General features: G+C 37.5%; 1 protein-coding gene across 2 annotated transcripts in view; it reads right to left on the bottom strand.

The window, feature by feature from the left end:
- The window catches only part of PRKD1 (protein kinase D1), a 96,320-nt gene extending 73,970 nt beyond the window's left edge, over positions 1-22,350 (bottom strand). For both annotated transcript variants that reach the window (XM_015864970.1, XM_015864971.2), the window contains exon 1: positions 22,153-22,350. In XM_015864970.1, coding sequence (XP_015720456.1) covers positions 22,153-22,350 — 198 coding nt within the window. The remainder of the gene's footprint in view (positions 1-22,152) is intronic.
- Positions 22,351-22,591: the final 241 nt, after the last annotated feature.

The raw sequence follows: 22,591 nt of genomic DNA, 5'->3' as shown, positions 1-22,591 counted from the left end.
AGGTGGAAAGAATAAAGGCACAGAGTGAGGTAATGACTCAATCACTTCTACAAAAGTGTCAACGAGTAAGACTTTCACAACAGAGACAAAACACAGTAAGTAGTAGTAAATTAATGTCATCACTTTCACATCACATTTCACACCACAGTCCATATATAAGAGGTTAGTTCTATCTACACCAACATGCCAAAACACAGACTTAGGGAAGAAAGGCTTGCGTTTTAAAATTTTACAGGTTTCAGACACAACTCAAACACCTTATCTACACATGCATTTTGTAGAAAATTGTTTGAGAAATTCTATAAGCAGTTTCCCAGAATGCAGCATATACTCCCCATGCAGTTTTCTAAAACACAGTGCACAGCATATGATATTGGCATATTGGTGAAATGAGTACTTATTTACAATAAGTAAATAGATATTTTACCAAAGCAAACAAACATTAAGAACCAACGCTTTCTTTAAAAAGTCAATATATATATAGTACATACTAACTCCAATAATATTCAAGTCAAGAAAAACAGAAAAGACACAGTAACTTGATGTTATAATGCCTTATTGTTATGCCAAACTTGTTCTTAAGAACAATTACTTTTCATGAAAATCATTATTTAGAAGTTGAAAAGTCATCACACAACACTAATTCTATGTCAAATATGCTATGTGAGAATGTAATCTACACAATGCCACTCTTCATCTGTAGGAAGACATCAACTTTTACCTGTTTTTAGGCAGGGTTTGTATTTCATGAAAATGAAAATTCATACTATCTATTTCCACTTACTGGTATTTACAGAAATAGGATAAAAATTAGATAAAAAGCAACTTCCCAGTTCATTCTTTTTAGCCCAGGTTCTATGTTTGCCACTGAGTATTCAGTCTGATAAAACAGATGTAACAATTAACGGAGGCTCTTTTTTGGGTATGAGAACAAAAAAAAAAAAAAAAAAAAAAATCATCTTTGTGCCATTTTGAGTTAATTATCTAACAGTGACAGCAATCCCCCCATGCTAAGTGCATACAGTAGCCTCACTGGCCTCCAGAAGGCAACTAACTATGCTAATCCAGAGTAAACCTACCTTTATTGCATCTAAACAGATGCAATTGTCTGAGTTACTGCCATTTTCAGTATCTAATCAACTGAGCTGGCAATATGCTGTAAACTTGAATACAGTAGAATATAAAAACAATTTGCAAATTGTTGCATTCTAATTTTTGTTCAATCAATTCTTTGCATTCTAAAATTTTTCAGCTTAAGTAATTCAGTTTCCAAATTTGAAAGTTTCCTGCACACTTATTTCCCCTGGTTAGATATTAGTTTTTAATTTTCAAAGAACAAATAGATATAAAATGCGATCTAGACCAGACCATAGATCTGATGTTTCTAAGACAGAACATCAACAGGCAAACAAAGAGGTTGGTCACGCCTCTTTGACTCCCACACTTCAGATACTTACAAACATTAATCAGATCCCTCTGAGTTTTCTTTTGTCAAGGGTGAAGGCTCAGCCTTCCCTCACAAGAGAGATGATCCAGACCCTTTATCATTTTTGTGGCCCTCCGCTGGACTCTCTTCTGGAGATCCCTGTCTTTTTTTTGTACTGCAGAGCCCAGAATTGGATACAGTACTCCAGGTGAGGCCTGACCAAAGCAAAGTAGAGGGGGAAGATCACCTCACTTGACTTGCTGGCCACTTTCCTTTTAATGCGCCCATTTCTTGCTAGAGTGCTACTTCTATTCGCATGAAAATATCTGTCTGCACTCACTGGTTGCAACATGTTAGGAGCAGCATGCATATATCTTGTTCTGTCATCAAGGATACTTTTTGATCATCCTCGGGCCATCTTGAGTCTTTCAGAGTGCACTCTGGGAACACACCAAAAGGTTTTGTATCCATAAGCAGCAAATACAACCAAACCAACTATTCTGGCAGAATGTAACTCTACCTTGCACACTCTTCCACAGAGCTCTTCAACAGTCATGTGCACAGCTTTCCCACAGGGGAAAAACACAGACATCCTCTGCTTCAGGCTGGACTCTGCTGGCCTTTTGTATCTGCATGTTAAATACTGCCTACTTTACAGCTTCCTATTTACATAAAAAAAGGCAATAGACAAATCACATTTTGAAAACATATCCTAATATATAAATGGATATTTTCTCTAAAATCCCTGTTCGCTGATTTGGAGATAGGGAGTGTGAAGTGGAAAATAAGTCCATAACAGGCACCGGGCCTGAGTTGCCTGTGTGATACTACTGCTGGATATTTTAGTACAAGGAGACACAAAGAATTGGTCTGACTTGTGAAAGGATTTTGAAGCCCTGAAGTCCTTAGGTCCAACAAATACACTGATGCAGAGCAGGCAGAAAAAAAAAAAAAGTTTCATTGTTCAACACCAGGACTACAACTGTTGTTGCCAATTCAATTTGCTTCCTACTTCCCTCTCTTAAGCAAAAACTAGCGTTAGAAGCTGAGAAGAAAGAAAATAAGAATTGCACCGCAGGTGTTTTGTTTTCAGTAAACACCAGTAGTGGCATGCACATTGTTTGTCCTTTGTGCGGCAGGTGATTTTTCAAACTTTCCACTTCGTACAAAAAAATAGTTGCCTCGGGAGATCCAAATAAAAGAAACTTCCAGTCCTGTACATATTTGAAAAAGGGACAACACATTTAGATGCCCAGAAGTTAATTGCCCCATTAAATTCCAGCTCACTGGATTGGAAGAGCAGAGAATGGACTTGATGTGAGATTATGGGATTTAATTCAATTTACCAGGCAGTTCGTTTGCATTAGCTACCAGGTATCATTTATCCCCACATGGAAGTCACATTTAAGATATAAGTCCTCTTAAATCTAATGTATACAACATAGTTTTTAAAGTAGAAAATCTGACTGCAAATTAGAACAATTTCTTAATATGACAGATTTGTGTAAAAATGAAAACAACTCATAAAACCACAAGACAGCAAGGTGTTCATTCTCAGTTTCCTTCAGCTATACTTTGTAACCTGCGTTCCAGGAAAATTGATTCACAAACTTTTATTATCTGAATTACTTACCCAAAGCAAATTTGATAAAACTACTTAATCATAGCACTATCCAAGAACATTTCAGTAAATGAAGAGTTTAGAAACTTTCTAAACATACAATATTTCATCACTGAATGTGGAGAAAAGATGTAGGATGAAAACAGAAACATTAAATAAGTTTGTCTAGTTTATTAGGTCAGATGGGAAAACTTTAAGAAGGATTTAAGTTCTCCGAGTCTAGTGATAAAATACACAGTACTTTCCAGTCCCTTTATATGCTTTAAAAGCACTACATTATACATATGAACATACACACATTTTTAAGTTTGCAAGGCCAGAGGTTTTATAATTCAGCCATGCCAAAATTAAGGCCGCTTGTGGAAACTTTACCTGCTTCGCTGGCACATAATACTGATAGCTGTTATGCTTGTCATCATGCTGCTTCTGACCTCAACATCATTATATGCCAGGGAATCAACCATTTTTCTCCCTGCTCTTCAGATACAGCACATTACAACTTGTTTTAAGATGCTTATAATTTGTTGAAATAATGTTTGAATATTTTTTTCTGTTGTTTTTCTATGATACTTATTGCTATAGTATATTAGCCTTTCAAATCAATCAATCAATCAATATTACTGTGACAACAGTCCTGGGCAGCAAGAAATATTATTATATCTGTTAGCATTATCAGGAATTTAATAGAAGATTAAGCAGAAAGATGTTGCTTTTGCCTAGACTGTTTTGTTGTTTTTACCCCTAAGTATGTCCTTTTGCACTTGCCAATACACAAAACACAAACCCATAAATAAAGATGGTACACCCTCTGTGCCCAAAATATAAATGAGGACTGTGGTTGGAGCCAGAGTGTGAATAATGTGAGAAAAGGCTTTCACAGAACTACAAGTTACAAGGATGAAGGGTGATGTAGGGAAATTGAAAACAGTAGTTCCTTCCCTTTTGCTCCTTTTTCTACAATCAAGATCAATCTGTAGCTGTTAAAATGGATTTCAAATTATTAAAAATAAAGCACTTAGTGTAGCATCAGCAGTGAGCTCTTACATTTGTGAAACCAGTCATCAACGGTTTGAAACTGATGCACAGACACTGGTGGTGCAGTGCTAGCGAGAAGTTGAGTTGTTCCACAAGAGTTTACCAGCAGGTGTAAGGATGAATGCAGCCCCCCAAGATGGTATCCAACCATATAAACTGCACATTATTCCTTCTCCTTTCCTCCTTAACCACCCCCCCCCCTTTTTTTTTTTTTGGTTTTTTTTTTTTTGTCTCATTCACCACATAATGCACCAAAGTTTGCAGATCAAGATTTCCTGTTGACAGCTGCCTACTTCACTACTCACTCTCAGTTCAGCCCTGAAACTACAACCCAAGAGTTCAAAAGTATACATATTGTTCTGAACCCATCCTGAGTTTTGGCTTAATTTATTACTGAGGTATGAAATACTCTTCTTAAATTTTACACATTGAAATAATTAGAAAACAAAACCAGGAAATGCTTTACTTACATATGGAATAGTTGGCATGGAGCAACTGCTTCAGATCTTTGAGGTGCACTGCTGCTGGGTAATTGTGTGGTGAAATGCACTAACGGTGATTTCCTATTTAACTGTTGCAAGCAAATTAGGACATAGCATTTACATGCTTCCAGACAGAGGCTGCACAGAGAACCAGATATTGCCAGTTTTAAGTTCCATCCTAATTGTGGTTTCTATGTTTGTCAAGACCAATCACAGTTTGGACATTTCATAGAATCTGTCAGATTAAAGAATAAAACATTTCCTACACATACTCCTTCTTTATTTCAGTCAGTAAATTCCACTATACTCCTGCTCCACAGGGTTCCTTCAATAAATACCATCCACTCTCAGATTCTGAGGAATTGTGAGGGTTCGTTAGCCAAACTCTCAAAATAGATTTCTTCCAATAGCTGTGTCTCACAATTGTACTATTACATACAGTAAGTAGTTAAAACTTATTTGAAAGTTGCTTGTCTCCTCAAACTGTCTATGCATGTTTTACAGCTCTGAAAGAACTGCTGGGCTTCCAGACAGAAATCTGAAGGTGGAAGAAATAAAAACATCAGGTTCCCCAGGAAACAGATTTCTTCTGAGGACACACAAAAGCTGAAGTGTCCTCAATTGCTGGCTGACATTCAGAGCACTAAACATGAAAGCATGCATGTGTAAACACAGCATATAACCAGGGGAAAAACAAACAGAGTAGTTGAACATTGGAAGTGTGAAGCAAATTAAAAAGTTCACGGACAACTATTTCTCTTGTTCTGGAGATCAGATCTAAATGACCATTCCCATGTTTAAGATCTTTATTTTATTGTAAATTAACTTATTTCAAGGAACACAGGAGACCACTTAACCTGACAGAAATGTAGAAAATGTGTGTCAGTTACACAGAGCAATAAGGAAGTTAGTTAGCTTGCTGATAATCTAAAGAATTGTTCTAAACAATAATGATATTCTTAAGACCTACAGCCAAACTAGAGAAAGGTTTTACAGATTCTTCCTCTAAAGTGGAAGTACAGTATTTATACAGTACTAGCCTCTACAGAGAAATGGAATGAAGATGAAAATACAGCATATATTCTGAACTAGAACTCAATGCAGCATCTTCTTACACGGTTCTTAATATACTGAGTTGAATTATATCTTGTATATTCCATAAAACAATATATAGTCTTGTCTGTGAAAGTAAATTACATCAGCTTAAAATACAGCTGAAGATAAATATTCAACCGATAATTCTTCTATTATGCTTCTCAGGCTGTTTTAAATGGATCTTAACCTAAACTGACCGAATAAAGTGAATCTAATTTTGTTGCAATATTCTTCTTCTGTAGCCCCTTCTTTATAAAAAACTGCTAACAATTCATATGTTCCAAAACTCTATATCTAAATGAAACCTTCTTAACTGCAAAGAAAAATGTCTTTGATCTCTGTTTTTAAGTTAAGAATTTCACAAACATAATTTATCATTCCTAATTATTTTTTATCCTATCCAGCTCCCTACTTTTTTCCTTTAAGTTACTTATTTCAATTGTATCAGTCACTGCTTATTCAACTTCAATGCAGCTTTCACTTCACCACAAAAGTCACAGCAAATTGTAATACATCTATACATATATATATTTATTTTAATCTGGAAAGGGGAAAAAAGGGTGCAATCAGAAATGATTAAAACCCTAGCTCAGATTCAATCTGCACTTCATGAGACAAAAAACAAATTAGGTTTAGTCTATGATGAGCAAAAGCACATCCCTTCAGCAGCAGCTCCTTTTCACAAGCATTCATGCATGCTAATATCATGAAAAGGAAATGCTAGAGTTGAAGACAACTTCAGGGTAACAGGAGTTTTTGTTCAAAGATCTATCTTTATGATAGCAGTAGCATGACAAAGACTTAAATTTACATTTCACTGTTGTAACTTAATTTGTCCTATATACTGCAGCATCAACGAATTTGTCCTGGTCAATTTAGATCAGAAGGCAAAAAGACACTGGAAATTTATTCTAATTTATTGCTTTAAACTAGAACAATATTTAGAACTGTTTAACATGAAACCTTACAAAACCAAAAAACTTCATCCTTAATTTTTAACTGAAATTCAGTATCACATCTAATTTGCAGTAACTCTGCACCTGCTGCTCTAATGCTAAACTCAAACCGACAAACCTTATTCTCCAGCAATTAAGGAAAATCACAGCTATACTTCTTTGACTTTTCTCAGATAGGAAAAGTAAGATCACTTAGGATCACACATTTGATAATTCTAGGATGCAGTATCTAGTTACTGAGTAGGAAATGTTCCATAACTATTCCCTTATTTTCTTAGCAGTTCCTACAGAAATCATCATTGATGGGTTAGAAGTTGTCACTCAAACTTCATCTGGTTTAGAAATGCACAGGTTACTGAAAATGCTTTTTGATCTGAGTGAGAAAGGATCACCTCTTAATTTATATGTAAAAAATATACATATATACATGTTGCTATATAACTTTATAAAACATTTGAAGTCCTCATTTGTATTTAAGGAAATATTTGAATGTTCTAAAGTGGCTACATCCAAGCCGCTTTCAGATCTGTTATTCATCTGTGATTCACTTAGAGCAATCCATTTTAAGGATGATTTTCAGAATGAGTTGAGGTGCTGTAGAAACTTCTACCAGTGTACCATTTCTAAGTCTTACTCTTTTTTTACTACTACTCATTTATATTCTTGATAGTTTTTCTCTTCTCTGGATAAAATCATTACAAGCAGATCACACATTCATTCCACAAGAAAAAGTCTGCTTAATTTTAAAAGCACAAGTTAGTTGTTAGTTATGGATATGACAAAACAAAGACAGCACATTAATGCAGTTTCAGAAAGCAATGGGTAGAAAATAGCCACATCAGTCAGTCTGCACACAAGGAAACAGAAGTGAAAATAAATACAGGTAAAGATTTGGAAAGAGACCTTCATATTTTATTTACCATCTATTTTCCCTGCCAGAAGAGAATACAGTCATATAACACCTTCCAAATCACATTCCTGTTTCTACAGTCTCTAGCTGAAATTGGTCTTTGTTGCTCATTTACTTGGCTGTACTACAAAACTGCACATACTTGAAGAAGCAAAGTAGATATATATGCCATGAAGTGGCATAGTACAAAGTTCATAATGCACCTTACTTTTTTGATAAACAATTTTTTTTAACCAATAAATTGCAAAATCCCTTTTGCTGAATATTTACTTCCATAAGTATGTTCCCAACTTTTCTCCTTGTATTTAACAAACATTAGAACATCATTACCTAAGAGTGCAGACAACAGCTGCCAACCTGCTGCTCACTTTTGGTAACACAGCTAGGACTTCTTCAAGAAACACTGCACTTTTTCATGCAATTGCTGCCCGCAGCATTCCTGAACTGACTGCACTGGATCCAAGGGCTCTCAGTAGCCCTTAACCTGGCTAGAACTTGGAAACCACACAGGAATCCTTGACATTGTAGATAAGACAAATAATCAAAATTTGGAGAACATCAGATTATGGATGCCAGATACTCCAGTAGGGGAAAAAAGTTCAAAAAGAAAAATACAACAACTGCAAACATTGCTTCGGATATGTACATAAAGGCAAAAGACCAGAGAAGGAATGTCAATTGAGATGCAGAATTTGAAGTACCACCCCCCCGCCATCCCCACCCAGGAAAAGAACACCTATATATTTCTCCAATCTTAATTTCCACTGAACTCAAAGAAATGACAGCTTTTACCTGTGGAATAAAACTCATTCCTTAATGTTGATACAACTGGACACCACTGAAAAGAGTGTGGCACCCTTGTCACATTGCTTTCAAATCACTGCTATCAACTTACAAGCATTGCTAGATCCACCTGCACCCACTCTTTGGCAGGCTGCAGTTCCTGCCTCACCCCTACAAATACTCAAAAGACATTAGGATGATTATACTATACTTCAACTTCTGGTTAGCCCTGAAGAGGTTGGAGAGTAGGACTTTTTATTTGTATGTCCTTCCAACTGAGCTATTCCTTTCAAGACAGACCCAGCTCTCACAGCCTTTCCTAACACGATAGACACACATCTTAGCAGCTTTTCACTGGACTTTTTCCAGTAACTCCATGCCTCCCTTGTACTGAGGAGCCCAGAACTCGCAAGGCCACGTCAGTGCCAAGCAGAGGTTAAGGATTACCTCCCTCAACCTGCTGGCATCACTCCTCCTAAATGCAGCTGACTATGTCACAAGCTTTTTCTGCGGCAAGCACTGCACATGGCTCGCTTCCATTTCATGCAGTGACAAGGTATGACAGAACTCCTCAATAAACACTGAGCATACAGCAACATGTACATAACTCTAAAAAATTACAGGAGGAAAACAATTTTAAGAACTCAGAAAACATTTATTCTCCATTTATTCTTCTCTTTGTATATTAACTTAAAAACATGGATGTTATAATGGACAATTAAGACCTAACTAACTTGTAAAATGGCTCACATGACAACATCAGGTACAAAAGCATCCTGCATACATTGTTAGTTATACAATACATACTGAAACATACTGCTTTTACATTCGGCATGTACATGTCAACATGAACCCAAAATATTAGAAGGTTCCTTTTACAAAACTACAGTATCTGCCTACATTCCCACTACCTATACCACACTTTCCAAGCAATACAAGAATATTAATTCCAGAAGAGAACTTAGTAAAAAATTCTCACTTAAATATTATTTCAAAATGTATAGTCAACAAAGGTACATTTAGCAGAGTGGTGTGGTTAGGATGGTTATTTTACAGGTTGTATAATTAGAAAGATAATCGCGGTGGAAAGAGACAATCAAAAATCCTATGTCCTAGGCTTACAGTAGAAAACTCCAAAGAGAACAATCTCCAGAAAGAGATGCTTCTCCAGTGGCAGTCAGCCCTTAAATGGGGTCTAGGAAGGGTGTAGAAAGGCTCCACTGCTTCTGGTCACATAGGTGAATTACCTTCACCTGCGCTCCCACAGCTGACTCAGTGCTCACCTCAGGTGATAAGTGGTTCAGGCTGTGACTCAACAGTTTCCATATACAAAAACAGCTCAATTAATTTCACAGAAGAAAACAATCCACCTGATAACCACTTAGACATTTGATACTTTTCCTATCATGATTTAAGTATACTGAAGAGGGTTTTTGCACAATACCCACAACAGCCCAAGTGTACAATACAAGCATATAAATACTTGTAAACATTTCTCCTCATAATATAAATAACACTGTACAGAATACAAAATCCAATTCCATAAGATAATTAAAAATGACAAGTAGGAGTGCTCAGTTGCTCTGCAGCTACAATTTATGTGCCTACACCAACTGAAATGTCTTTCTCATATGAGAATTCTCTGAGATCTAACAAAGCATAAGCTCACAGGCAGCCTACCTTCAGTCAGGTTACTTGGCTCTTTACTCTATCCAAATGTTGGTCTCTGGAAAATGTAAGAACTTTGATGTTCTGTGGTATTCCATTGAATGCAACTCAAATATAGCCAAAAGAAAAATAATTATTTCAAATGACAGAAAACAAACATGTAAAGTCCAAGATTCAGTTTCTTCCAAGAGTTCACTCTGCCTGTCTGTCATTTGTTCCTGTTCCCTTGCTGACCTTTCAGAGCAGCCTTACACTGGATCAGATAGCTGATACAGGAAAAGTTAAATGCATACTTAACTGCTGTAGATGTAATACTCCAAAAGAGAAACCAAGTGTTCCGAGCACCTAAACATCAACACATTCGCAATTATTCTAATCATTTTCACAGGAAATAATGAAAAACTCAATTGTTCTTTACTCGGGTGAAAATATCATCCAGATTTCAGTTATATATAGCACATATAGTTAAAAAGAAACTCTCGCTTATTGAACAAAGTAATCCTTGCTTTTGAATTTTTAACAGTAAAATAAGGGAATGGAATTATGTTACAAATACAAGAAGATTTCATTTAACTTTTTGTATATTTTATGTATCTTTGTATTAAAGCACAACCAAGAAGACAGAAACAACTTGATAATAATTTTATTTCTGAATTTTCCCTTAGGAATTAAAAAAAAAATAAAAATTAAAAGAATGTATGCATTTCAATGAAAAAGCCAAAAATGAATGGAAAAATATCCTTTTCCATCTAAAGGAGAAAGAATGACATAATAAAGCAGCACACAAAGACGACTGCTGCTATTTGTAGCTTAATGGAAATTCAATTTTTAAAAAAAAACACAAAACAGACTGATATAAATCTGCAAGTTGCAGTCCTTTTTGTAACACCCTATAAAATCACAAAAGTTGAGTGAATTATTGCTAACCAGAAAATTTAAGTTTTTCTTAATAATAAAAGAAGTTGTTTTCAGTTTTTAACTTGGGGAACTGCAGAATCATTGAAGTTTAAAAAAAAAAAAAAAAAGAAAAAAAAAAAAAGACCCTGGAAGGTCACCTTATCCAAACTGCTGCTCAGTGCAGGGTCAATACTGGATTCAGATCAATGAAAACTCTCAACATTAGAGAACTAAAGAGCTGGGTCAACCACAACACTAAAAGCCTAGAACATCTTTCTAATAGCTATGATAACTGTATATCCTCTTTTATTTACTGTACAGTTATTTTCAACTAGCAAGTATCTAAATAGTCACATATCATTTCAGAAACATTATAAGGATTTATTACATAAATATTCATCAACAATTCCAGTTGTATACACACATTTGTAATGTAAATTCAAAGATTCATCAAAAAAACAGGAGTTAATAATTTCATTAAAATGAGTCGCAATCAAAATCTTGCTTTATTCATACAGCTTTCCTCACTATCAACATGCCATTCAGAAAGGGAAACTGATATTTTAGGGAATGAGGTAACTTGCTCAACAGCATGGCCAGCAGGAATCAGAGAAACGACCGCATACATTCCACAGACTCATCACTTCCTATAACCCTTAACATCAATGTCTTTAAAGTCAACTCAGAAATAAATTTCAATATACTGAAAATACAAATTTCAAAGTTAATTCAGTGCTAATGTTTGCAACTTGAATAAAGACCAGATGTTGTGTTCTCATAATGCTACATTTACACACATAAGCAATTCCTGTGGTCCTTGAAAAATAATAAAAGCACAGATTTTTCTAATTTAAGCTTTGCGTATTTTCAATATTTTTTTATAGAATTTATTGATCATCTAATTCATGAAGATCTGAACATCAGTTTTGCAATCAAATAACTTTTTTGGAAAAAAAAAAGTAATATTCTATAAGTATAGTGTAGTTATCATGAGGTTCAGACTTTTTTTTTTTTTTCTTTTGAGATCTGATTTTACTGAGTGATCCTACTCATATAATCATGACATCAACATAGTTAAGTATAATGTTTTCGGATTTTTTTTTTGGAACACATTCAGATTTTGACACTAGTAAAATACTTTTAGGCTTTCCTACTCAAAAGATGGAAGCTTAGGTCTGACTTGCCATTTGCAAAGCCTCTCTCATTATGTAACGATTTTTGTTGTCTCCAGAATCTCAGAGAATCACAGAACCCCCTGCAAGGGATCAAGGATCAGAATCACCAACCACAACCACTCCCCCCCCACCTGGTAAGGCAACCACTCCACATTATACTCAGACCTCTATATTATATTATATATATATATATATATATATATATATATATATTTATATATATTCCTTAACAGCACAAAAGTGCTTTTAAATTAAGAAAAAAAGGAGCTTCAGTCATCAACAAAGAATGAGACACACACAGTTGTTTTTAGGGAGATCCATGATGGCCTGTTCTCTTTCAGTTCTTTTCCAAAGGCATCTCTAGATACTTTCTAGCAAGTTTTCACATATTGATTATTTATCTCAAATACAGAAACTGACACTCGCACTTTTTAAGCTGAATCCATCAAGGTTTTTTTTTGCTCTCAGGCCACTTTCAAACAATCAGAAATGATTTTCAGTAGCTTTAGAAGTTCAAAAATTTTTGTTTCGTGCTTCAATCTTAACGGTTTCATCCTTATTCTCTTACCTACATTATACCCAAAAATTAAGTTAAACTTGCCAAACTCAGAGAGACAGCTTTTAAGTTTTATTTTTGTTGTAATAACAAAAAATACTTAATTCTGAGTAAAACAAGATAGTGAATGAAATTGAGTGATTCACAAACATTGTGAACTCCACAGTTCTCTGAATGTTACCCAAACATTAGCGTTCTTATGTTTAAACATATAACTGCACATGCTTATGTGAAATCTGTGAACATGTAGCATTTTTAAGATATGTTGTTAAGCAACCAAGAACTAAATTTCAGCTTAGATTGTATGCCCCTACTTTACTCAACAGCTGTCTATCAGTCCAGGGTATTAACTTCAGATTCCTTAGTTACACAGTATGATTATTTGATAAGAGCCTGTTAAGAAGCATAGGAATTACAAACAAAGGTGGAAAATGGAAGAAAAACAAAAAGTAACACAACAAACATTCAGTAACCTCAGATTTACCTTCGCGTCCAAGACCTAGTTAGGAAGGAGGGGTGTAAATTGAGCATTTTCTTCCTGTGGAACATCTTTAACACGCACATTATCCCTGTGAAGATGGATAAATCAAGCACGTTCTCTGTCCGCTCACTTCTTATGTAGTATATTCTTCTCCTTCCTTGACAAATCACACATTGTTCTACTTAAAACAATCTTTGCAGCAGATGGGTACATTATTTCATCACATCATTCCTTCCTTTCATCTCCGCATGGACAAACCCTATGCATCTTCATAAGGATGGATAATCCATGACAGTTCTCCCTTACATAACGGTACTTTTGTTGTTGTTTCCATTTCCAGTCCATAGCATTTAAGGTATTCATTTCATTATTAGGAGGCTGCTATTTTACCAGCCATTTTTGCCATGAATAAGTTCTGTGGTTTTGCTCACAACCTAGGATAAATTTCTCATAGGGCCATCTTCAGAAGGCATTGCTGATAAACTGTTGCTTTAAATGTTGAGATATCATTCCATGCAGTCTAAGTTGTTGTGCTTTAACCAGCTGTCCAGTACACCTTGACTGCACTGCACTGGGGGCAGGGACTTCTTACCTGCACACAATATGGCATATAATAAGGTTGTATAATATCACAGGCTACTTAGGTATCTGTGCAACAAATGTACACAAACAAGCATAAAGATTTAATAGTACTGTTACAAATAACTGTTTCCAGCTGTTTTCTACCTCCTCTTTTGCAGGTATATTTAATTATCAGCCAGATTCTCATTTCACACTATGTTTTTCTTTTTAAATATATTAGGTGAATCTCTCGCAAAACATCATGATGATTTCTTCATATTTCCTTAATAGCTACGTTCTAAAAGATACTTATCTGCTACTGCCTTTTACAAGCATAATACTATCAGGATTTATGTTTTCAATTTTTGAATACTCCAATCACAGACAAGCAAGAGATTGCAGATATAATACAAAGCATGAAAAAAAACCATAGACTGATAAAAGCCATATACAGCCTGTGTTGACTCCTGAATAAAGCTAGCTGTATCTTAAGCTGTGGTAGGGGAATGCTGCTGCTTTAATTTAAATGCTAGTTTAATTATTGATAGTGGTGAATGACATTCTCCAAACCACAGAAAGATCGAAAGCCTCAGGAGTCACCTAGCCTGACTTTTCACAGCAGGACTACTTTCAACGTGCATAAGAGTTGAGCTCATATTACCATTGTAACTACCCTTATAAGGTTTATGTAGCTCCCACCAAGAACTAATTCAACACTCAGAGCCCACTAGGTACTGTTATAGTTCCCAAATAAAAATCAAATAGAAGACAGAAGGAGGAGGTGTACATGCAATGATCAATTAACTCAGATTAAGAACTGAAAGTCAAAACACGGGCATTAGTTTATAGGTCTGAATCTGTGCCATTCTCTGGGTTCATTCAGATTCTGGGTCAAGTTAAGATGGAGTGGGAAAAAAAAAAACAAAAACAACAAAACCCAACCACAAATATAAATACAGGTTAATGGCAGACTAGACATATGTTTCTAGGTGTAGAGAACAAATATTTATTTTCCAGATTGTTTGATTTTACCAGACAGGAAACAATGTCAACAACCCATGCTGTTCTCTTTACCAATGGGACTTCCTTCACCCTCATGAACTACCATCCCACCAATCAAAACCATTTAAGAAGTTTAAATCACAAACTACCCTTCATTTACAATCACTGAAACTACTGTATTTAAGACTTTTTTTTTTTTTTTTTTTTTTTTGTGTGTGGAAACACGAAGAGAAAAAAAATAGAACTCGCTTTTAGACTGCATGGAACATGTTCAGATACAGTTCCCTAAAAATATACAAAATATAAGTTTAGTTGGGCAACTTTGGTCATGGCTTGCACTTTTAATGCATATCCCTTAAGCTTAAAAATGCACTGGAAAGATTTTTATGCCTACCACAAACAAAAGCCTCTAAACACCTTGAGAACAGACAAGAACTAGATTAGATATCATACATTCACGTTTCTTGCTCTAAATGTTAAATACATATTTATATTTTTTTATTACTTTTTTTTTTTTTAAAGGTACAAATCAAAATAATCTACTATTCTCTAGCTTTAATATCATTGCAGTTTCTGGGCTGATCCTGACTGCAGCATAGGCATAGAGAGAAAACAATGGCTATCAAACTCTATGAGACTCCATTACAAACCATCGTACCATTGTACGTAACATTTCCTCAGCCAAAAAAGAAAACAGAATTACAGGGAACAAGCAATAAGAAGTCACAAATGCACACAAAAAAAGAGAAACTATATAAATACATATACACATGCACTAAAAAAAAAAACAAAAAAAAGACTATCTCTGTGCATATATATGTCACTGTAAGATGTTTATTACTTCTAGATTATCATGTAATACACCACACTGCCTTTCTAACCTTTGCATTTTGATCCAGTAGATAAAAAGAAAGGAAGATTTAAAAACAATGTGTTTCATGAAGTAGCTGATTTGAAGTGTATACTTCAAGTTTTAAATTTAAAAAGTTTAAAGAATGACACATACAAGTTACTTTAATCTTACACACAGTTTTTTATAAGTGGCATCAAGTCTGTCAGAATTTTAGATTGTTGTGTGGATAGGAACATTTAAAAGGAAAGACCTAAAAAGGAAGAGAGCCCTTAGTGGTACTGAAAGCCTTGTACTAGGAAGTAGAGAACTGAAAGCCTGTGAAATAAATTTTTTTTAGTTTCCAAAATCCTGCACATTCACAGGGACTACAGAAGCCAGAAGAATGTAAACAGAGGTGGTGTCCAGGCAGAGCACTGACACACAGGGCATCCATGCTGATCCTGCGGACCATCATCGAGCATGGGAAAGCTCTGCATCCAAAGCTTCCTCACACAAAGCGGTAAAGTACAATGAACTTATTTACGGAAAAGCAAATCTCTCTCAAAGATTAGGCAAAAGGCATTCCATAGAAAATGAAAGTTCTTTTTTATTTTTATATAGCTCACATTCTTTTAGAGCAAATGAGACATGATAACAAAATTAGGTTGCTTTTATAGCAGAACATCTATTAGATGCATGAACCATTCAAGCCTGACCCTGAAAAACAAAACCAATATTTTACCGGAACATATCCTAAGGCAGATTTCAGGTCCGTCCCAAAAAGGACAAGTTTATATTATCTGAGAAGCACACAGCAGCATCCAAAGACAATCTGAAAGAGAAGCCCAGCTCCTAGCAGCAAGAACTGAACAAGACAAATGTTACCACTAAATACTGTATACAGCCAGTATGATGAGACTTAATTTATTACCTCTAGAGAATAGATCAAGCTATGACACACACTTCCGTACAGATGCAGAAACAAAATAAACACTTGGGAGGGAGTTCTAATTTATATACTTAATTGCACCTGTGTAACTCCAGTCACATTACATAATGTCAACATAAACTTGACAGATGTCAGGCAGAGAGCAAAGTCAAGAAGTTAAGGATGGCCTAGACTATGGACAAAAGTAACTTTAAGAACTACAGATAACACATCTACTTATCACAGGTTGCTTAAGATAAACAACTTAACTCTCAGTCTCTTGGTAGTCAACTTTGCCTTGTTAGCTGTGATTTTTGATTTCACATAATCCTATCTTTAAAAGTCCGCATATGTCCTTAAATTAATCTATACAAGAGAGCCACTAAAACAAACAAACAAACCAGCTAATACACATTTGGAAGAAGTTTGTTTTGTTTTTATATGGAACTATTTTGATTAAAAACAAAACAGTAACAAAAAGAAACAAAAAGCATTAGTATGCAGCCTTGAAGTCCACTTTGTTCCTTGCAGGCAACCGTGATATAGTACACATGGTGACCATACAGCCAGGTTCTTCCAAAAAGGAGGAAAAAAAAAAAAAAAAAAAATTGAGACAAGAAGAACAATAGCTTTGGATGTTTGTGAGAAATGTCCAGAAATGAGAGAAAAATACCCATGGGTAATGCATATAAATCCACATGTGACCATGGTACATTCTAGACGTACCAAACGGAGACCCAGCACAGGCTACTCGCATACAAGCAGTAAACCAACCGCCACGTCAGGAGGCACCAGAGGTTCTTGGCATTTAGAAATTATCCACATGGTTCCTGTACCATCAGCCCCGCATCAGACAGACAGGTGACGTTCAGCATTCCACACTCACTGAGAATGTCATATAAAGTATGCAACTCTGTCCAGCATGTGCTGCAAATTCAGTGGTAAGTTTTGTTTTTCTCTATGGCAATTGAGCTTCCTCTCACCAGCAGTAAGAGAAGCAACTCATTTCTTATTCATCTATCCTTTTCAAAATCATTATGAAAATTATATGTCTCACAACAGCAACACAATACTCCTTTTATAATTCCTTTAAAAATTAAAATGTCAGCTGCTTTGATTACAAGCCAGTCCTACGTCCAAAGCTCCGTCTTATTTCTTATTCTATGAGAATTCATTTGAGGAATTCCTCAAATGCTTTAGATCAGTCAGTGGCATTGCACCAACTTTCCTCATCCGAATCACAGACATGATAGATAACAAAGTCAGCATTTCTTTAAAAAACCCCAGTTTATTTAAACAAATTCAGACTGACTCCCTTTCATCAGTTATCCTTTTCCTGGCATATTCTCACACATTCTCCAAAGGTAACTTGAACTAATCTACAAACTAACATTGTGCACACTGACTTAGAGTTTCCAGGGTGGAGAATAACAAACATAAAGTCAATAAAAGACTGAACAGCAAACATCAAAAGTCTCTCTTGAGCTTGTAAATGTGAGAGTAGAAATGTACTTTCACTTTGAAATATGTTTACATGCATAATGACCAGGCACCTCACATTCCTGAAATAAAATACAATTTTCTGCTTTCACAATGCAGGCAGAAGGAAGCATTCCGTTCAAAAAATTCACAAGAAGTCAAAGATTTTGTTATAGGGTATGCCAGGTAAAGACTGCTAGAGAATGCAGCATTAACATCATACTTTTCCAGATCAGAAGAAGGATGTGATTAAAGCCAAGCATAGTACATGAAATGTCTATATATATATATGTTGAATTGATCATTTAAGAGTTTTGGCTAGAGCACATGGGAAAATAAATAAATAAATACACCTTCACAGTTCATCTGTCTATCCTGAGGGGAAAATTTTTCTATACTACTTACTGCGTCCCCATTTTACTCCAAAGGAAATCATTTTCTTACTACCAGGCTCTTGTTTATTTTGCACAGGTATGTAGATTTTAAGAGGAATGAGCAAACTATCAATTTCATCCAAATAAACAAAATTTGTATGTTTTCCATGGTTGCTTGAAACCCTTGCAGAAAAAAAGGTTAAGCATACTTTCAAATCAACCGTTAGAAAAACTCCTTTCTTCACTAAGAATGGAGGTTTAGACACTCTGGCATGAAAGGAGAAAAAAAAAAACAAAAACAACCCTATGTTTATTTATGTCTTCCTGTTTTATTTATTTAAGTCAGATTTCCCTTATCAAGGATGACCAGGAGCACAAACAGCACACCTATTTGTAAGTGTGCTTGGATCAACTCCTGGGGACAAATAAAAGACAGAAATACTGCTAAAGAGCTCTCAGTTTAATTTGCGGCAACTCCCTACTTTTACTACTGAATATCTTACATGAAGATAAATCTGGGTACGATACCTCACTTGTTGTACACCACTTGAACTATAATTTTATTTTTGTCCTTCCTCATTCCTGAGATGAACCGTTTTCTGTTTTATTATTACTGGAATTGGGTGTGGGGCTTTTGTTTGTTTTAATTGCGAAGTTTCAGAATTAACCACACCAGGAGCCTTTTACACCACTACTTTTATAAACCAGTCTGAAACACACAGAGACAATGCAGACCAAATTTTATTTCTGTTTCTTATGAAATTTTGTTTCCTCTACTTTTCTTTAATGAGAAAATAAAAAATGCACATAAGCTCCGTAATGCTTACACAGGGGTGGCTGTGCCTACATGCAAGCTACCTCAATCTTGCAAAGGTTATCACACTGCAGTCCACAGACTATTAGCCATATAGATCTCAAGAAAAGATGGCACAGGGTCCATGTTTACTCCTCTTAGCAACTTCTCTGTCTTCATATGCCAAAGATATGGCCAAAAATCAGGACGAACTCTGATCTTAGCAGTCAATCTAAGGGCTGTTTTTTAAAACTGTATTCCTACATCAAATAATTTTTTGCCACATATTTATATATTTATAATCAAAGTTTTCAAAACTAGGCAATGCCAATAAGTAACTCAACACATCATATATGAGGTAAAAAAAGGTGGCAAAGAACTTCAGCAAACAGAAAACAGAACTTCTCACTTTGTATTAATGCTGTAAGAATTTGTAGCAAAAGGCAAATTAATTTTTATAATAACTGTTAAACAAAAAAACCTTTGGTAACATGACCACTTCAAACAACTACAAATATGCTGTGTTCCTACTTAAGAGTGCTCTGAGAACCCCAGTTCCATTTAATCTACGTTCTGTGCACTGAGCACTAAGTTCAACCAATAAATCTGTGCAGAGTAAAGGCCACAGATGTCTTCACTGAAGTACACCCTCATCAGCATGGGAGAGACTCTCTGTAAACAGATCATCTGACACTGATACTGAGGAGAAGCTGCCACAATCCTACAAATAAAGTTGCACGCTTAAATATTTAACAGTACCACCACAGGGACAGAGTTGATATTGACGACCTAGAAGGAAAGCTAAAGAAAAAAAAACCACAAAAATTACAATTTTCACCCTAATATACTGCTTAAACAGCCCAGACCAAACTGGAGCCTTAGGACAACTGCAACCTGGCAGACACCACCTACCTCCTATGCAGATCCAAGAAATCTTGTAAGTAGCACACGGTTTTATTAAGATATTTGTTACAGTACCACCTCCTGCACAATGGTGGTGAACAAATGGATCTTTTACATCAAATTGTCAGTAAGCAGCACTTTAGATTTCTTCAGGCACAGAAAACATCATCAATCTCTGGCACGTAGGAGATGTTACCTCAGAGCAACCTGATCCCAGGCCATTTTTTAAACAAGTTTCTGCCAGGATGCAGAGTAATTCTGCACATGCAAACAGTCCCCGGGGATGCTGAAACAGCGAGTGGCAGAGCTCTTGTCAACAGTCATACTTGCAAGATTCAAAACAAAAATTCTCAGGTCTAAATAACATACAAATTAACCCGCAAGGAGCAGGAACTGCAGGCCACCATCCAAGGAGTAAAAAAACAACAAAAACCAGACAGTCAAAAAACCTCTCTACCTATCATTAGCCCTTTCTTTCAGCCACACTCTTCTTGCCAGCCTCAGGAAAGCAAGAACTGGGGCAATGAGAAGAAAGTTCCTCGTTTGGGAGTTTTGCGAAGGAAAGTTGGTACATGCTTTTTTCTTTTGTACTGTCCAACAATTTAAAGCATTTGACATTGTTATGTCAGTTCTGACTTCAGCCTGACTCTGGGAGGAAAAGCCAAGCCATTTGGCTTTCTTTAGACAATACTGCATTGTTAGGAAGTTAGGAAATTGTTAGGAAGTATGAAAGATTAGACTAGATCTTATTATAATGCCACAAAATTAGTGTTTTCCTCAGGCACAAATACATTAACAATGCATGCCATGATCTTAACATGTTCCCAAATGGCGAAGCACTATGCACTGGTTAAGCTGTCTACGACCTCTGTGATCAAGCAACAAGTTTCAGCCTCAAAGCCAACATGCAATGTTAAAAAACAGCTGTGCCTTTCTTCAGTGTGGTTGAGCAGTGCAGGTCACCAGCCACTTCTTCAGCTGCAGGAGACACAGAATTTAGAAGCGAAGCTGTGTGCTTAACACTTCTTTGAAAACGTTTAGTTAGGTGCTCTTCCAAAAAAAAATGGGAAATTCCGCTTTCAGAGACAGGCTTTACAAACACAAATAGAGCACAACTGTGACTTAAAATAAAATAAATAAATGCTGCTGTAAAACATTTTATCTCAGTAAAAACAAGTAAAAAAACAAAACAAAACAAAAACAAAAAAAAAAACCAACTTTTTGCGTTGTAACAATCCTGGATGCCTAAGTTTTGGTTGGTTGAGTTTGCTCTTGTAATGTCTTGCAGTCATCAGGACACAGTTACTCTGGTCCTTTACACAAAAGCACTGGGGCAGTGCAACGTTTTATACAACGCAGAAATAGGAAACAGCGCCGGGCAGCAGAGGGAACACGCAGACGCTGGCGGAGCCCCGACCGCTCCGCGATTCCTACAGCCCTCTGCCCGACGGCATTCTGCTCTGAGCTGCTGCCTGCAGCCAGGCCGAGCCCGGTTGCTCCTCTAAGTCTCGGCCTCCTCCCGCGCCGGGGCCACCTGCCAGCTCCGTGCTCACCCTCGGCGCCAGCCGAATCGAAGACCCCCACCCGCCCGCCGGAGGAGCAGCGCTGAGCCGCTGCCCGAGCCCCGCCGCGCGTCATCGGCCCGAACGGCGCCCCCGGCCCCGCCTTAGGCGGCGACGGGACGCGGGAGCCGGGCTGCCCTGCCCCGGTATCGAGCGGGCGCTGCGCCGCTGTGAATGCTGGTCTTTCCTTGTTGATGTTTGCTTTTTTTTTTTTTTTTTTTTTTTTTTTTTTTTTTTTTTTTTTTTTTTCCTTCCAGTGGAAAGTTTTTACCTCTCCCAGCAGAGGCTGGGACAAGAGCTGCCCCGGGCGCTACGGTGACAGGTTTCGCCCCCCTCCCCCTCCCGCAGCATCGGGAGCAGCCGCAGCGACCCGTGGGTCGGTTCCTACGCGGCAGCGCGCGCTGGCCAACAAACGGAGCAGAGGCGGCGTGCGAGCATCCCCCCCGCAGCCAGGGAACCCGAGAAGGAGCTGAGCTGGGGAAGGGAAGAAGCCAGGACGGGCGGCGGAGGAGGAGGAGGGCCGGAAAGTTGCACTCGGTGCTTTAGTGTCAGGCCAAGCCGCCGGCAGGCCGGGACAGAGAAGTTCACCGTGGGATGGCAGGGATGGGGGGGGAAACACCACTCACTCCTCACCTTCTGATCGACGATGGAACAAGCCATCTCCCGGACGTGGGCCAGGCTTAAGTCCCCCGAGGAGTCCTGCAGCAACAGCACTGGCTCCCGGCTCAGCCCGATCTGGAGGTGGAAGGCAACGCCGCCGCCAGCAGCAGCAGCAGCAGCCCCGGGCGGCGGCAGGGGGCTAGGCGGGCGGAGCAGCGGAGTAGTGCTCATCAGGACCAGCCTGCCGGGGCGCCGCAGGGCCGGGGAAGGAGGGAGAGACGCAGCCGCCGCGGTGAAAAGTTCGCGGCCGCCCCGGAGGCGCCGGGCGAGCTTCTCCGCGAAGTTTCAGAGAAGTCCCGGTCGAGTTGCTCCCGAGTGAAAATGGCGAGGGGGGGTGGGGGGGAAAGAGGGGCGGAGGACCGGAGAGGATGCAGACAGGAAAAGGCGGCGAGAGAGGAGAGGCGCGAGGAGG

The sequence above is a fragment of the Coturnix japonica genome, chromosome 5 (assembly GCF_001577835.2).
Source record: "Coturnix japonica isolate 7356 chromosome 5, Coturnix japonica 2.1, whole genome shotgun sequence".
NCBI classification, from domain to species: Eukaryota; Metazoa; Chordata; class Aves; order Galliformes; family Phasianidae; genus Coturnix; species Coturnix japonica.
This window is presented reverse-complemented; position numbering and strand designations above follow the sequence as displayed.